Source organism: Peromyscus californicus, unplaced genomic scaffold (genome assembly GCF_007827085.1).
Source record: "Peromyscus californicus insignis strain IS unplaced genomic scaffold, ASM782708v3 Scaffold_23__1_contigs__length_62951481, whole genome shotgun sequence".
Lineage (NCBI taxonomy): Eukaryota > Metazoa > Chordata > Mammalia > Rodentia > Cricetidae > Peromyscus > Peromyscus californicus.
Genome location: NW_026294534.1, coordinates 39,227,396 through 39,244,898, shown reverse-complemented (window position 1 = coordinate 39,244,898; position 17,503 = coordinate 39,227,396). Strand labels below are relative to the sequence as shown.

The 17,503-nt window shown below is 43.0% G+C and overlaps 1 protein-coding gene across 1 annotated transcript in view; it reads left to right on the top strand.

The window, feature by feature from the left end:
- Tenm3 (teneurin transmembrane protein 3) overlaps positions 1 to 17,503 on the top strand; it is a 2,633,929-nt gene that overhangs the window by 2,516,746 nt on the left and 99,680 nt on the right. Inside the window, 1 exon segment of the mRNA XM_052752285.1 lies at positions 7,411 to 7,596. Within this exon segment, the coding sequence (XP_052608245.1) occupies positions 7,411 to 7,596 (186 nt within the window).

Below are 17,503 nucleotides of genomic sequence, written 5' to 3'. Positions count from 1 at the left end.
AGCCTTATCTTCTTCAGTCTCGCTGGATGGAAATATTGATTTACACTCGTGTCTATGGGTCTAGCGACAGCTTGAGAGTGAAAGCCCATTTAGGGGTGGGTGGTAGCATAGTTGGGACAGGGCCTCACGTAGTCTGAGCTGCCTCAGACTTACTACATAAGAGAAACGGGCCTTGTACTCACAGTCCAGTCTCCATCTGTGCTCGTATAGGTATGTGCCACCATGCCCAAAATTTCAGGCACTTCTTGTCATGAACAGATAGTCTGCAACTTAAAAAATAAAACTTACTTGACAAGGGAAGGCGAAACATAATCACACTAAAGACTGTGTGTGTGACTATTATAATAATTCAACACAGATATTAAATTATGATTATAAGGGAATGACAATAATATTCACTAGTATATAGACACATGCACATACTCGGGCATTACTGAAATGGACATTGTACAAAATGGTACTTGCTGATTTTTTTCCAATCTAATCTTTTTTTTTTTTTTTTTTTTTTTTTTTTTTTTTTTTTTTGTAATGCTGGTTACAACTTAGGAACTAATTCCATGATATTCCCAGTCATTAGTCACACAGTGTGAGGAGATGCCATTCAGCTTAGAAAATTACTGTTTTAATTGGGAGCTAAGATGAGCACACGTGAAATAATTAGATGCCGATATAATATCATACCAAGTGTTACATGGAATAGTTCGCTAAACTCAGAGGAGTGATCCCATCTTGATGAACACTGAGAATTTTCGCAGGGACTTCTATTAACACTTTTCCCTTCATTTAAACATGGCAGTCTCAGGAGAGGGGCAGGTAAGGGGCCATTTGTGACTAAGGAAACTGTTAGAACGTGTCTAAGGACTTGGACTGTGAAGTCGGATACATGTGTTCATAGCCAAGTCTATTTCATGGATCTTTAGTCTTTAGAAAATTACCGTGTGTCTCAGTTTACTCATTGTAAAACCACAGGATCCTCCTCATCGAGGTGCTGTGGGGATGACTTGATGTATGTAAAGTACTTAGTGTAAGCTGGGCATAATGGACACACCTCCAATCCCCTCGCTCCATAGGCTGAAACCAGAGAAACAGGTTCAAAGCCAGTCTGAACTTTACATCAAAGTTCTGTCTCAAAAAATAAAATAATAAAAATAAAACAGAACAAAAGTACTTGGCCCAATAAATACAAAGAAGTGGCCCCATAAAATGTGATATTTTAATGATAAAATCCAAATACTACCTCTACCTCTCCTGCAAATGCAATTTGGAAACTACAGTTGTGAGAAAGTGATAACCATGAAAAATAATTCTACACCAGTGCGACAGTATGGGGGGGGAGGTAAAAAAAATAATAACTGAGGTCAACCTTAGGTGGGTCCCCATTATGAGGGTTCTAGTTTAGAAATGAAATTTCAGACAAAGTTCGCAGGCGGCAGTGGTGTGCTCGCTCAGATGAGGGTGGCATCAGGTCGGACGCTGAATAATGCTAGTTGAGTGACTAGAGGACAGATAAGGGGACTTCGCAGAAGTGTGGGCTGATGAGAGAGCAAGGAGTTTGGAATCAACAGAAATGAAAAGGATAAATGAAAAGGAGCAGTATTTTAAATGAGTGATAGATAAGCAGCAAGGGTTTCTGAAAAACTAAGACAGAGAAGTTTGGTGAGAAGCGTGGCTAGTTCAGAGCATAGAAGACTGGAGGCCATTCCCAGTGTCTCCATGAGGCCAGGATGTCAGGAAAGAGAGGCACGGGTTTACAGCAGAGGCGGGTTGGAATCAGTGGGAGGGGAGAAAATGAAGGATACTCAAACAGAAATAAGTATTTGAAAAGAAAGGGAGAAGAGAAGAGAGGAGCAAAATGAAGGGTGAGAAAAGAGGAAGAAAAAAACGGGTTTTCCCAGCGGTGCCGGGTAAGGGAAAGGGGTCTACATAAAGCCTAGATGGGCACGCAAGTGTGCGTGCGTGCCTACGTGCATGCGTGCATCCATGCGGCAGCTTCTTTCTGCTCCTCCTGGCCCCCTCCTCTGCTTCTCTAATGTACTTAAGAACACGGGAGCCCAGCTGTGCAGGTTCAGTCGGTTTTCCTTTTCTCTCTTCCAGCTCTGGGTGTGGGACCTAGGGACCTTAGGCATGCTTGGGCAAGGGCTCCACCACGGTGTTTCACCCCTAACTCTGGATTCTGCTTTTAGATTAGCCATCTGATAGCTTTGTTTGGGTAGGGCAAGGTATATAACTTCCCTGTGCCTCAGTTTCTTTCTTTATGAAGTGGGGATAATAGCACCAGCACTTTGCACGTCGGGAGTTAAGTTCAGCTATGCCGAGAGAGGGCCGGTGCACAGACAGAGCCTCAGTGTTAGCGTTGATGCTGTGGCTGTGCTGGCGGCCTTAGTGACCAGTAGTAGTGTGGGAAGATGAACTATAGCGTGTTTCCATTCCTCATCCATTCAAAGGAGCTTCCACTTGGAAGTATTCACTGTATTTACCAAATACCAGAGCCATGGAATGAAATTATTTTCTTCATTAATATGACCTAGTAGTATAAAGTGAAACAAAATACTGCCATGCAGATCATTCACATTGTTCGGTTTGTTTGTTTTTTTCCCTAAAGATTTATTCATTTATTTATTTTTATGCGTGAATGTTTTGTCTGCATGTATGTATGGGCACCACCTGGATGCCTAGTGCCCACAGAGCCCAAAAGAAGGCGTTGTATCCCCCTGGAACTGGAGTTCCAAATAGTTGTGAGCTGCCACGTGGGTGCTGGGAACTGAACCCGGGCCCGCTGCAAGGGCAGCAGGTGCTCTTAACTGCTGCGTCCTCTCTCCAGCCCCACACTGTTGTTTTTGAAGACAGGGTTGGGAGAAACTGGTAAACTTTATAAACTCTGCCTTCCTGGCATTTTGAGAAACTTGGGTAGCAGCATCTCCTCTCCCCCCATGATTCAAAAACCTACGAGACAAATCCATCTTTGATTCCTCAAGTAGAACCGTGGATAAAAGAAAATTTTCTATAAACTAATTTGTAATAGTCTTACGGTTTCTTTACAACCCAATTTCCTCATTTCCTTTCTCAATCTTTCCCTCCTCCTGCTCACACTCTCCTCCCTCCTCCTGCTCACACTCTCCTCCCTCCTGCTCACACTCTCCCCTCTCCTGCTCACACTCTCCTCCTCCTCCTGCTCACACTCTCCTCCCTCCTGCTCACACTCTCCCCTCTCCTGCTCACACTCTCCTCCCTCCTCCTGCTCACACTCTCCTCCCTCCTGCTCACACTCTCCTCCCTCCCTCCTGCTCACACTCTCCTCCCTCCTCCTGCTCACACTCTCCTCCCTCCTGCTCACACTCTCCCCTCTCCTGCTCACACTCTCCCTCCTCCTGCTCACACTCTCCTCCCTCCTCCTGCTCACACTCTCCCCCTCCCTCCTGCTCACACTCTCCCCTCTCCTGCTCACACTCTCCCTCCTTCCTGCTCACACTCTCCCCCTCCCTCCTCCTCACACTCTCCCCCTCCCTCCCTCCTGCACACACTCTCCCCCTCCTGCTCACACTCTCCCCCTCCTGCTCACACTCTCCCCCTCCCTCCTCCTCACACTCTCCCCCTCCCTCCCTCCTGCACACACTCTCCTCCTCCTGCTCACACTCTCCCCCTCCTGCTCACACTCTCCCCCTCCCTCCTCCTCACACTCTCCCCCTCCCTCCTGCTCACACTCTCCCCCTCCCTCTTGCTCACACTCTCCCCTCTCCTGCTCACACTCTCCTTCTCCCTCCTGCTCACACTCTCCTGCCCCTCCCTCCTGCTCACACTCTCCTCCCTCCCTCCTGCTCACACTCTCCTCCTCCTCCTTCTCACACTCTCCCCCTCCTGCTCACACTCTCCTCCTCCTCCTGCTCACACTCTCCTCCCTCCTGCTCACACTCTCCTCCCTCCCTCCTGCTCACACTCTCCTCCTCCTCCTGCTCACACTCTCCCCCTCCTGCTCACACTCTCCCCTCTCCTGCTCACACTCTCCTTCTCCCTCCTGCTCACACTCTCCTGCCCCTCCCTCCTGCTCACACTCTCCTCCCTCCCTCCTGCTCACACTCTCCTCCTCCTCCTTCTCACACTCTCCCCCTCCTGCTCACACTCTCCTCCTCCTCCTGCTCACACTCTCCTCCCTCCTGCTCACACTCTCCTCCCTCCCTCCTGCTCACACTCTCCTCCTCCTCCTGCTCACACTCTCCCCCTCCTGCTCACACTCTCCCCCTCCCTCCTCCTCACACTCTCCCCCTCCCTCCTGCTCACACTCTCCTCCCTCCTGCTCACACTCTCCTCCCTCCCTCCTGCTCACACTCTCCCCCTCCCTCTTGCTCACACTCTCCCCTCTCCTGCTCACACTCTCCTTCTCCCTCCTGCTCACACTCTCCTCCCCCCTCCTGCTCACACTCTCCTGCCCCTCCCTCCTGCTCACACTCTCCTCCCTCCCTCCTGCTCACACTCTCCTCCCTCCCTCCCTCCTGCTCACACTCTCCCCCCCTCTGCCTCATACTCTCTCTCTCTCCCTCCTTCCCTCCCTCTCTTCTCTCCCTTCCTCTTTTATTGACCCTCCATCATTGACACATCCTGTGAAAGCAGACAGAATTTATACTGTTTTTATGCATGCTTTGTAGAAATGATAGTCCAAATTTTGGTTAGAAAATTCCTGACTGCCAAAATAAGTGACATGTTTAGGTAGATAAGAAAATCATAAAACGGAGTCTGGGTTGTAGAAGAGTTTTAGGAAATCCTTGCCAAGTGATATTTATCCAGTGCGAGTGCCTGACACTAATTTTGCGTTCATTCAGTCGGTTTGTCCAGTTTTATTAAGAAATACATATTTTAATTGTAAGAATCAAAATAAGCATTCATTTATTTCTGAATTGTTATTTACATTTCTATCTCCTATACCAAATTAAAAAATGCATTCCACAAAGAGACTCCAGTTCGGTTTTATGGGGATGAGGACGCTCTCTGGGGAGCGCAGGTCTCTAACAGTTCTTACTGTAGAGTAGCCCTTGCTGGAATGCCCTCACTCCTGCTTGCTCCATAGCCTCATCCAAGCAGCAGAGGAACAGATGGGATGCCCACTGGTTCCGTTCCATGAAAATCTTACACACTCAATGACTAAAAATGCCAACCATCTTCATAAAATCATCTTGCCGTGAATAGCAAAAAAAATAAATGTTAGTTCGAAGTTTAAACTGGCTGTCCATCTCACACATTATTTTATGTGTTTAAATTTGATGCCATCCATGCTTTAAATCCATTACTTTAGAGTTCAGAATCAAAATAAAAATTCTAAGTTTTTTTTTTTAAAAAAAAAACTTTTAAAATCTAAATACAAATGGAAAGTGGCTGGAGACCTTTGTTCTGTTCATCTTTATATCCCCAATTCAAAGCAGCGGTGTAACACATTAAACTCAATGTATGAATAAATAAGAAATGAAGTGTTCTTCTTTTGGAGAATAAGGTTAGATATAGAAAAGTATTGAGCTTTCTTATCAGCTGGGAAAAGACAGAAAACTGAAGATGAGTAGCAGTGATCTCAAAAAGTTCAGCCTGTGAATGCGTCTTGTCTCATGTTCACCGAGTTCAGCTGTCTGCTTCCTGGTTCTTATTTACAGCTTATCCCAATATTATTGTTCACTCAAATATGTTGCTGAACATTTACTAGCAGTATCAGTCTAAGGTTCTTAACTAAATAGATCCTAAAGGAAACCATTGCCAGCTACCTCTTTTGCTATTGAGAAAATGACCTTCAGATATCCAGATTCAATAAGAGTGTAGAATTAATAACCAGAGCATTGGGTAAAGCTATTAAAAGAGAAAAAATGAATTATTTCCATGAGAAAGTTTATAGGTTTGAAGGCAACAGAGTTTCTCTCTATCTTCATCAGCGGTATGTCCATTAATTAGCCCTTCAATTCCACTTCAATTAAATTAACTCTAATTAATAAGTTCATTACAAAGATTGACGCACCTTGCTCACAGCCAGTGTGTTAAATGCTGATAAACAACTTCGCCCTAATGAAAAATTGATTCCATTGAATAAAAGGGGGGACCTCAAAAAGACACCCCTGTTCTGTTGCTCTGAAGTTAATCAAATCATCTAGGGCTCTTAATCAAAAATTTAATTCGAAGGATATAGAAAAACATAGTATGCAGAGAAGAAAAAAAAGCAAAAACAGACACACTCTCTCCCGGCTAATGCCCTGAGTGGTGGCTGTAAGAAATGTTAAAGTTCTTATACAGCCTTGCTTACTATGGTGTCAAGAGTAGAGAAGGTTGTAGATAAGGATGGTCCCCAAGAAATATCATTTGGGGACTGAGTGTGGGAATAGGAGTATGTGGCGATATAAATGCTCACTACTTTTCATTTTAAAGACATAAGGCAACCATCTCCTTTCTATTTGTTAGAAACGATTTGGGAATGAAAACTCCAACTGGAACAGTAGTTTTGCAGTCTGAGAATAAAAATCCACAGTTAACTTTATACATAAAGAATAAAAACTCAAATGTCCCTCAAAGTTCCCTCTCCCTCTCTTTTTCCCTCTTTCTCAGTAGTTAAATAAAGCTCTTAAAAAAGCTTTATATAAAAAAAATTACTTCAGACATCTGAATTCTTTTTAAAGGCTTAATCCAGTGTTATACAATTTGAAGGCATTTAGTCATTGTGTGCCTTTCAAAAATTCCAGCAGATGAAAATCTTTGTTTTCCAAATGACAGAGTCAATGTGTGTATATATATATTATTAAACTGGTTTTCTATTATGTGAACTAAGCAATTTGTAGCTGTCAAGAGTACAAATTTACTAAATAGGAAAAACAACATTTCCCCTTATTTAACCAGCATGCCTGCATGTGTGAGCAAGCTAATGTACTTTCTATAATAGAGATGCCTTAAAGTTTCTGAATATTTAAAAAAAAATTTAAGCCACGGCTTTAGCAATCAGCCCTTTTCATTTCTCAGTAACTGTGTATGATGCAACTTCTGTTAAATACTTGACATGCTTAGCTACTCAAATATCTCACCGTTTGAATGTTCATGTTTTTTCTTGGCTACCAAGGGGTAGTCTTATATATTTATATATAACTATTCTATATACAAAATATCTGGGATATAAAATAAAATCTTTATATATAAAGAAATTTTCCCAAACAGTTGTCATGTGTGTGTTATGAACCTGCATAGCCACATACAAAGTTAAAGAAGATGAAAGAATGTAAAATTCTACCGTTCAGAGTAGCTACTCATCGATGCGGAAATTAATGTCCAGTAGTTGTGGTTTACGGTGACTTTGCTTTTTCACTTAGACAAGTGTGAGACGTCATAATCCTCCCTCTCACCCCCAACCCGTTCTTTTTTTTTCTCTTGCCTGGATTCCTCTTTCTTGCAATGTAGAGATATGTTCGGTGGACTGCGGCTCGCACGGTGTTTGCATGGGGGGCACCTGCCGCTGCGAAGAAGGCTGGACCGGCCCAGCATGCAGTCAGAGAGCTTGTCACCCTCGTTGTGCCGAACACGGGACCTGTAAGGACGGCAAGTGTGAATGCAGCCAGGGCTGGAACGGCGAGCACTGCACCATCGGTAGGCCAACCAGACGTCTAGTTACCTATCCACGACATGTGTTCTGTGCCGGGACCAAACCCATCTACCCGATAGACAAGCGATCTGCCGCTAAGCTCCACCCCTAACCCGCCACGTGCTTTCTCTAGCCTCCATTGACTGCAAAAGAGATCACACTCTTGGCTGTTTTTTAACCTAAAAGAAGCTCACCTCTAACAATTAATTTTTTTTTTTAATTTTCTTACAGATAAAGAGGAGTTTTGTTTTTAATTACGGTCTACATTTTACAATGTTTAATTCATTTCTTGCTAGAGAAACTCACCTGAACGTGAGGCAGAAGACTTAGAATTTGTTGCTTAGTATGTTGGTCACGAAAAAAATGGATGCACAGAAAAAAGAAATTCCGGTTTTTCGTGTATAAGCCATACATTTTGGTCAGCTGAGATGTGCGTATGCCCAGCAGCTGCAGCGTACTCGCCCGACCACCATGGTGTTACTTCATCATAAGAACTGGCCTGGCGTTACTTCATCATAAGAACTGGCCTCCTATATTGGTATTGTTCTATATTGGTATTGCACCTCCTGATAGCAACCACACTTTCTGCTTCACATATTTTTTAAATTTTCTCAAATACATGGGCTTGCTCATCTCCAGAATCATCATCTTTTTCAGTCTTTTGGTCCAGAGAGTTTCTACCAAGGAGGTTTGATTTTTTTTTTCTTTGCCTTTACGCTGTGATTTCACTAGAAGTAAAATAGAATACGCCCAGCCGGGCGGTGGTGGCGCACGCCTTTAATCCCAGCACTCGGGAGGCAGAGCCAGGCGGATCTCTGTGAGTTCGAGGCCAGCCTGGACTACCAAGTGAGTTCCAGGAAAGGCGCAAAGCTACACAGAGAAACCCTGTCTCGAAAAACCAAAAAAAAAAAAAAAAAAAAAAAATAGAATACGCCCAAATGTAGCTGTTCTTTATGGGCCTGGCACGGCTTCAAACATGATGATATTCACCAATCCCTGTAGGTTGAATAAAATACCAACCAGATCTTTCAGACCAAAAATGGTTTTTGTAAAAAAAAAAAAAAAAAAAAGTGGTAACATGAGAGCTATACCTCACCAACATTTAACATGGATTCAAAAATGTCTAGAACAAACAAAATACTGCCTTTTCAATATGTGCAATATTCCCTTACCATTCAAGTTACAGAATTGAAATGCGCAGCTAGTAGAGGGCATAAAAAGGTAAAGGAAGTCATAAATTCCTACCTCGCTTCATAAATAGTGTCCATCATTGATTATGATTGACAGGCTGCCCAAAATTTCAGAAGGTAAGGCACCACATTTTCTGAAATACTCTGTGATCATAGGATAAAATTTGATAAAACTGTTTGGGAGCATGTCAATAATTTAAACAATGTATTCTTCCAATGTGTCTGTATGATGTACTTCTCTTTTTTTGCTTACAGGAATTGGGTAGCAAGAAAATTCATCATGGGAAAATTGAAATCACACGTGTGTTATAAGAGTGTCACAATTCTACAGTCATGTGCAAATACCTACCACCACCCCACCCCAACACAAAATTTAGAGTCAATCTCTTTTTTTTTTCTTTTTTAAGTTAACACAATTCTCTTAACCGACTTTATCTAAGGTTCTTTGCAATGTTGTTGGTATCCTCGTGTTTGGTGATCTCACTTGACATCTGTTTCAAGGGTCCCACCACATCCCCGTGTTTGGTGATCTCCCTTGTCATCCATTTCAAGGGTCCCACCATGCCCCCATATTTGGTTGATCATCTGTGAAGACTCTAGGACCCAGAGGTGGTTAGATTCATACCTGTAGTTTAGTGCTCAGAATGAGGGAGGGAGGCATCCCAGTTAGGACTCACGTGGAGGGTGGAGCATTAGACTTTCTCCAGGTCAAGGTGCATCAGTGTGTGTGTGTGCAGAATTCCTGCCAAGGGACGCACATGGGAGACTCACAAAGAATTTCCCCTCAAGGAAGCTACCTTCTGTCTGCCATAACCACCACAGCTCAGAATCTCAGAACAGCAAGTATTTAGGGCTCTGTGTGGGCACAGGACATGGAGCAATGTAGGGAGCGTTCAGATTTCCAGACATCACACAGGACCCAGCCCCATCACTTCCTAAAGGTTCTGTCTGCATCATCGCCTGTGTAGTACCCTCAGGGTGACTCACTGATGGTGATGTCCCTGCTGAAATCATCCACAGACGTACATATTCACAAGCTATGGCTGAGTGGTAAAAAGTCTGCTCAGCATACACAAGGCCCTGGGTTCAATTCTCAGCATCACCAAAAAGACAGGCGTAGAGACCCTTCCAAATCCTACTTTGCTCTTTCGTGCTGTTAGAGTGGTTCTTGTCTTGTCACACAAAGATGCAGTTGCCCCTCTTCTGTCTGCTTACTACTACTTCCTCTGTGTGTGCCACAAGGAAGCCCAAGGGCCATTTGTGAGCCGCGGGCGAAGCAACCAGGAAACCGTGGAGTGCTTTCTCATTTGGGACAGTTACTAGTCTATGCAGTTCCTCTCAATTTAAACATCTATCCGGCTAAAAGAAACTGTCATCTGATGAGAGACTACTCATAAATCAGCGAGATTTTCTTTTCCTTTCTCCATATCATGTGTCATTTCAGAGAATACAGACAGAGAGGTTAATGGAAAGAGAGGTGGCGGAGAAATTCAACAGAAGCAAACACAAGTTCTCAGTAGGAAACAAAAGAATATTCGTTAGTCATCTTACTGTCTTCATAAACTCAGTTCATGTTTTCATAAAACCATGGGCATGTTGATAGTAAAATTGTTAGGAATTCAGCGTACTCGCTAGACACTCGCCTTTACCTCCGAGGGTTCTGACTTCTGATGTCTTTATTAGCGTACTCATATTTTCCTCTTGTTACAAATCGCAAGTCCAGTAAATTGGGCGTGTTCATCCACAGGACTTGCACCAAGTCCTTTCTTGGGTTCCGCTTTGACTGGTGATGCATGCAGATGGAAAATAAAGCGATGGGAGACTGACTTTCAGCAACATTGTGATTAAAAGAGACGTCTTTCTCTGCCTCCATGGAAGGCATTGGGCTTGTTTGGGCCCTTTTATGAATAGAGAAACAAAGGGAGTTTTAATGAAAGAGCCACCTCATATAGGCAGCAGGACTTGTCATGCACATGATTGGACAGTAATAGCACATAACACTAATGTAGCTGAGAGGTTGTAATAGCATCCTTTTAGGCTGTGGCTCATCTGCTGGTGAAAGGATCATCCTGTCCACATGCCTGCGTTTGTTTTCATGAGAGAGGAAGCATGGATATTGTGGAGGAAGCCTGAAGCAAGTCAGAAATCTGTGAAACGTACTGAAATACCTTACAAATAATAATTGGCATAATTTGAGTATCATGTGGCTGTCACTCCATTTAAGAAGGCTAAACAATTCTGTACTGCGAGAGTTGGGGCGAGTCGAGTTTAGAACCAGTGTCTGATAGTTCAAATCTGTGAACTGTTAGATACTAGTGAGTTATGACCAAATGGAGTGAGTTCCCGCTTAGCTCGGTTCAATCTTTCCACAAAAGAAGGTATGTGGTTGACTTGTGCCTCGACTTTATGGGCCATAGAAACAACGCAAATACTGCATCCGCATTTGCTAGATGTTGTTTATAAGCAGAATGCAAAACCAAATGAATGTCCCAAGCAGTGAGAAGTCCTCTATTTGCCTCATTTTGAGTATGCATGCATCCATAACTTCCTCGAGGGCCTCTCTTTTTAGCTTTTATTGAAAAGGTTTGTCCCTGGATTATCCATTTCTATCTATCGAGTGCATTGGAGACTAGAGATGAGGTGGAGACCTGAAGAGGCCATAAGGGTGTTGAATAACATTTGATTGTTCTCTCTCATGGAGAGTTGTCGTCACAAAGGACTAGAAAGCTCTCTGAAAGCTCTGGAGGTGGGTGTCTTCTCAAGCTGATCAATATTTTCCATTTCCCCGGGGAACCAAAAAAGGGGAAAAAATGGGCTTATATTAGTAACAGTGAAGAGCCACAGGCTGGAAAACATACTTAAATCTTAGCATAAGCTCCCTCTGAAATATTTGAAGCTCCATTCCAGGAAACCTTAACTATCCCAAAATTCTGTAGGTGTGGGGGATTGGAGATTTTGTCTCCCCTTTTGTGGTAAAGCTTTGGGTTAATTTTAGAAGGGGGCTGGTTTTTAACTTTCCATTCCATCCATTATCCCACAGGATTAAGTCTCTTGGATCCTTGCCCTATCTGAAGGACCCTCGGGGTCCTTTGCAGTTCTAGAACGTTTTAACCGTTGATACTCTGCTGACATAAGCGTAGAGTTCCCTTGCTGCCTCAGTTTCCTTTGGTCTTTTCATTTTGCCATAGAAAGGAATCATCTCCACTTCCTAAGAGGTCCTGAGGTCCACTTTGTGAATGTCACCTGCCCCCATCATTTTTCACTTGTCAGTTCATTTCTTTGCCGATTCAGCATCTCTGAGCAGCTTCTCTGTGATACGTATTGAGTCCTGTTCCATTTAGAAGACTGTTTAACTTTTTTTTAATACACAAGCCTTGAATTTTTCAAAGATAGGTCTTTAAGTCATTTCTGTGATTCAGCGTGACTTGTATCTTAACTGTTCTTAGCATCAGTTGGAGTCTTTCAGATGTAAAGTGATTATAGTAGTTGATATTTCTGTGAAATTTGAAAGTACAGTGTTCTGATTTCTAAGAGCCTGAGGGCTTGTGTCCTTGCTGAACCATTAAGTGACGTTGAGTGGTTCCTTTACACTCTGTACATATGTTTTCTCTTACGCAGATTGTGACTACATGCAAGGATGGTTTGAATTGAATGAAATGCTGTCCTGTGAATTATAGCACTTATTCGAGTGCCTGTAAAAGAGAGTTCTGCAGTTTTGAGTTTTAATTTTCTTAATAAGTATGAATGAGACAAACTGCAACCCAGACCCTGGTTCGGGTGTTGACATTTAAAAAACAAAACAAATGTGAAACCAGTAAGGTGTGGTACAGGCCTGTAATCCCAGCACTCAGGAGGCTGATACACGAACATCACAAGTTCAAGCCCATCCCAGATACATAGCAGGGGAATGTCTAAAAATGCACAATTAAAAAAAAAAGAAATATGCCGGGCGGTGGTGGCACACGCCTTTAATCCCAGCACTCGGGAGGCAGAGCCAGGCGGATCTCTGTGAGTTCGAGGCCAGCCTGGACTACCAAGTGAGTTCCAGGAAAGGCGCAAAGCTACACAGAGAAACCCTGTCTCGAAAAACCAAAAATAAATAAATAAATAAATAAATAAATAAATAAATAAAAATAAAAACAAAAACTGCCAAAGACATTTACTTAAAAAGTTCATAGAATCCCCATCTTGTTGTAAGACAGACCCTTGTGTTGGTGGATATTGTTTAACAAGAGCCTGTGTATCAGGTGTTGGGGGTTAAAGAGTTGTTTTTGAACATCATGCTATAAAAGAAAGGTAGGGTATACCATGCTATTTTTCTTCTAGGAATGTCTCAACTGCAGAGCTGTTTATTGAGCAACATTGATTTTTCATGTACTTTGAGGCAATTCAAATGGAAATTTGACCTAGGGGAAATACTAATCCCTTAAAGCTACAAAAGACTGGCTATTTGTTTTTATTCTAATTCCTTAGTATGTTGGGAAAGGAGATCGCTAATGATCACTAAGATGTGCTGGTTGTTTGCTCAGACAAAACTCAGACACACTGTACTGCACACACTTCCGTTAAACAGCATGGCTGCTCCTGGCTTTGGGACGCTCAAGACTAGAAATAGAAAATGAAATAGAACAGCCAGGGAGTTACCTACCGAGCAGTGTGAGAGAGAGAGGAATAGAAACCGGTGCCAGTGTGGCCAGCGTAGGTTGATGTCCCGACTCTTATCTCAGACAATAGTGTCAGAACAATGTTGTTTTTTTGTTTGTTTGTTTGGTTTTTTTTTTTTTTGGTCAAATGAAAAGACTAAGTGACAGTTTTGAAAATAAGAACTCATTAGTGCTTTGTTTACATTACAAATTTAGTAGTTTTGTAACTCCATTTTTTTTTTTTTTTTGGTAATGTTGCCCCAACTTTGGAATTAATAGAGTAAGACCGCATGGAATTTTTAAAGTATTCTTTTGTTCAAATGCTATTTGTATCATCCTGTCGCACCCCCAAAACAAATGGGTTGAGTTACTACCACACAGCTGTGGATCCCTGCCACGGAGGCCGTTTCCTGTTGGTCAAGGAAGTAGCGGATGAGAGAAGGGTCATGCCAGGCTGCCTGAGTCTTAGACCAAGCCGGCTTTACTGTAAAGCTGCTGTGGCTTAAGTTCAGGATCTCTCACTCGTACTGACCTCAGATCCCACAAAGGGACCATGACATCTTCAGCTGTGTGTTGCTATGACGTTTACAAATTACTCACGTTCTCTCTCTCTCTCTCTCTCTCTCTCTCTCTCTCTCTCTCTCTCTCTCTCTCTCTCTCTCTCTCCTCCTGTATTTCCTTGTACACAGCAGCACTAGAATAGATGTGGACCCTCTGAAAACTCCACTAAGGAAAAAATGAGCTGGGAGATACATCGAGTTTAGATGGGATGAGATGTATTTATAGGGTAGGAAATTATTTCTGTCTGTGGTTGTTACTGAAAATATTCTAAATATTTTCTAAATATTGAGATTAGAAAATATTCTAAATATGCCATCCACTGACGTACCTAGAGCCATATACTGTCAGGGTCAGAGACTGTATGAAGATACGTCATGTCCTGAGGAGCCTGTGGCAGACAGAAATAAATGTTGGAGGAAAAATAAGGCTTGGCATACATGCAAATAGAATTCTTATCATCTCACATATATAAATCCCTTCAAGTAATTTTCCCTGATTAAGAATATATTGGATAGCCCGGTGTGGTGGCACATGCCTTTAATCCCAGCCTTCAGAAGGCAGAGGCAGGCAGATTTCTGAGTTCAAGGCTAGCCTGGTCTGTACAGTAACAGGCAGGGATACACTGAGAAAGCCTGTCTTTAAAAAAAAAAAAAAAAGGTTAGGTAATAGAACTTATTTAATTTTGTACCTGTTGTAATGTTTTTATATAAGTGATTCTGTTTTGAGGATTTTATCATGAAATTTGTCTTTAATAATGAGTCCGTCAATGGTGAAGTCACATGTGCTGGGAAGTCCAGTGTGTCCCTCAATGATATGAGCCCATTCGAACAGGGTTTCCTGTTTATATGACATGACATGCTGACATCAGCAAAGATAAAAAATGTAAAAACACTCTTCGAGGAAGACGTAAAGCAGGTTCACAAGTGCATCCATTTACAGTATGTCAGACCAACTCATCACACAATTAAAAAGTCCCAAAGTCTGTACATGGTGCTAAAAATGTACACAATACTATCAGGAGCAAATTTTGGAGCCAAATGAAACTTTTCTAATCGATAATCTAATCAATAATGAAAACCACGCTATACTTCACATTGAGTGAAGATGAAATTATCTTTCCCAACTGTATAGAAATATTACAAAATCATTGTCATGTTAAGGAGGCAAAGTGAGTGTTATCCCATAATAATAGAGAAAATAGCTGTTAGCAACATGGCAGGCATACAGTAAACATTACATTCCTTTTCTGGCATTTGTGCTTTTCATCATCTTAAAGTTTTTCGACTTTGTGGTGACGTTTCTCGTTCCAAATAACTCTTGGCTTGTATACAGCACTTCATCTACCTTGATGTTGTCTTTCTTAAAGAGAGTCACCTCCCAAGTTATAAAAGTTTCAACCCCCTCCCCTCAAAAAAAAAAACCTGTGTCTACCCCGGCCCCCCGCTGTATCGTGTGCTATCTGTGGCATGATGGGAAGGTACAGAGGTCTCCTGTGCCTCTGTTTCCCCAGCCGTAAAGTGGAAAAGAAAATATCTCCGTCCTGGAGTTGCTGAGAGGATTGTGTGGATTAAAACTATAGTGGGCACAGTCCTGGGGCAGAGTGAACAACACAGAGTCTCATTAGCATCACCACTGTTACTGGAGCCTTTGGGCTGACGTTAATGACAAAGTGACTGAGGCTAATGCTTCCTTCCAGCACCATCCCCTAACCTCTGCCCATTCCTCTGAGAAACAGGCATGCCTCCTGGATAGTAAAGCCAATGCTGGCTCAGTGATCTGCCCTCTGTGGTGCAGGATGGGTCATTATGGATCTTTGGTATGGAGTTCTTTGGAAGGAAATTCTTCTAAGCCCTCTGGGCAGTAAAAAACTGAAAACACTTCCATGAAGTGTACTGCCTGAGTGCTTGGTGAGGAGTGTCCTACTCTTCAGTCTTAATCATGCTAAGTTGATAAAAAGGTGGATGTGAGGAGGGGATACTGGTTCCCCGGGGAAGGGAGGCAAGCCCCCTTCTGAGCTCACAGGGCATCATCATCCGTTTTCTGGAAACCAATCTGGTTTTATGATGACTGATTTCTTCTATTGAGATAGCCTGAGTGTTCTTTTGGGGCCTCTCCAATATTCTCTTTCTCATTTGAGTCCTAACTTAGTGAATAATGTGATATACACAACTGTATCCTCCATAGTACCTTCAGAATTGATATTTTCTCGAATGAAAATATTTCACTTTCTGCCACAAGTGAAAAACATGCTTTCTCTGGGCTCTCTAAGAGATGGATGTCCTCTTTGATTAGGATGTCAGCGCTGTCTTTACTCCGTCTCGGTTCTCTAAAAGGTGCATTGGAGGTGTTTGTTTTTAACCACCTCGCTTGTTTCACGTCTGAGGAGAAGGGAAGGGATGCTGGGTGGTTGGGTTGTCTATGCGATCGGAGCTGTCTATTTTGATGTGGTTTATTTGGCCTTCGAATGGTTCTTCTCCCTCCCGTGTGAATTCTTCCTTGGTATTAGTTTGGTTTTTTTGGTTTGGTTTTTTTGGTTTGGTTTTTACAGTACTGATTGCATCACAAAGGGATGTGAAGGTGTGGTTTCAAGGCAGCGATAGCCGGGCTTGCAAACAGTGGCAGAGCGGTGCTTCCTGCTGGTGTCTTTCACTTAATGGTCTATCACCTGATGACCGAGAGAGCAGTAGTCAGCTAATAACTGAGTTAGTGGTTCTGGTGAAACTTGCTTCAGCTGGACTCTGTGTTTCTGTCGTGCTTCAGTCTCAAATACTGCATGTCAAAGCCTTTTTTCTTTTTTTTTTTTTTTTTTTTTTTTGGTTTTTCGAGACAGGGTTTCTCTGTGTAGCTTTGCGCCTTTCCTGGAACTCACTTGGTAGCCCAGGCTGGCCTCGAACTCACAGAGATCCACCTGGCTCTGCCTCCTGAGTGCTGGGATTAAAGGCATGCTCCACCACCGCCCGGCTTGTCAAAGCCTTTGAGTCACTGGATTTCTGCTTTTATAATCCATACCTGTAAAAGAACAGCGTTGTAATCCATCTGCAGCCTTCTATGAAGTTTTTGTGAAATGTGTCACAACGTTAACTCCGTGGTATTCTCTTCTGCCTTTCTGCATCCTCATAGACTGCCTATGTGTGATGTACGTATGATGATGTAAGGTCTATGTAAAGTAGCAAATCATTAAATTACATCTCTTATCATTCGAATCCTCAAAAAGGCTTAGATTCGAATTTCCCTTTGCCTTGGCACCCGGCTTGCTGTGGAGTTGGTAAAAGCATCATCCAATGGGCTGTCTTGACAGGTGTTCTCCGTTCAGGAGGAGAGCTTATTTCTTTGGGTACCCATTTCCTTACCCCTAAGGATGGGGTGCAATGTGAGCATAGTCAGCGTTGGCTGTTGGGGTCCCCGTGCCTTCAGCCCGGGCTCGCTCTTTTCTGTCCCGTTCTTGATGCTGTAATGTCTAAGGAGACAGCGGTGTCATGGGCGTGAGAACGTCCGTCAAAAGGTAACGGTGTGACTGA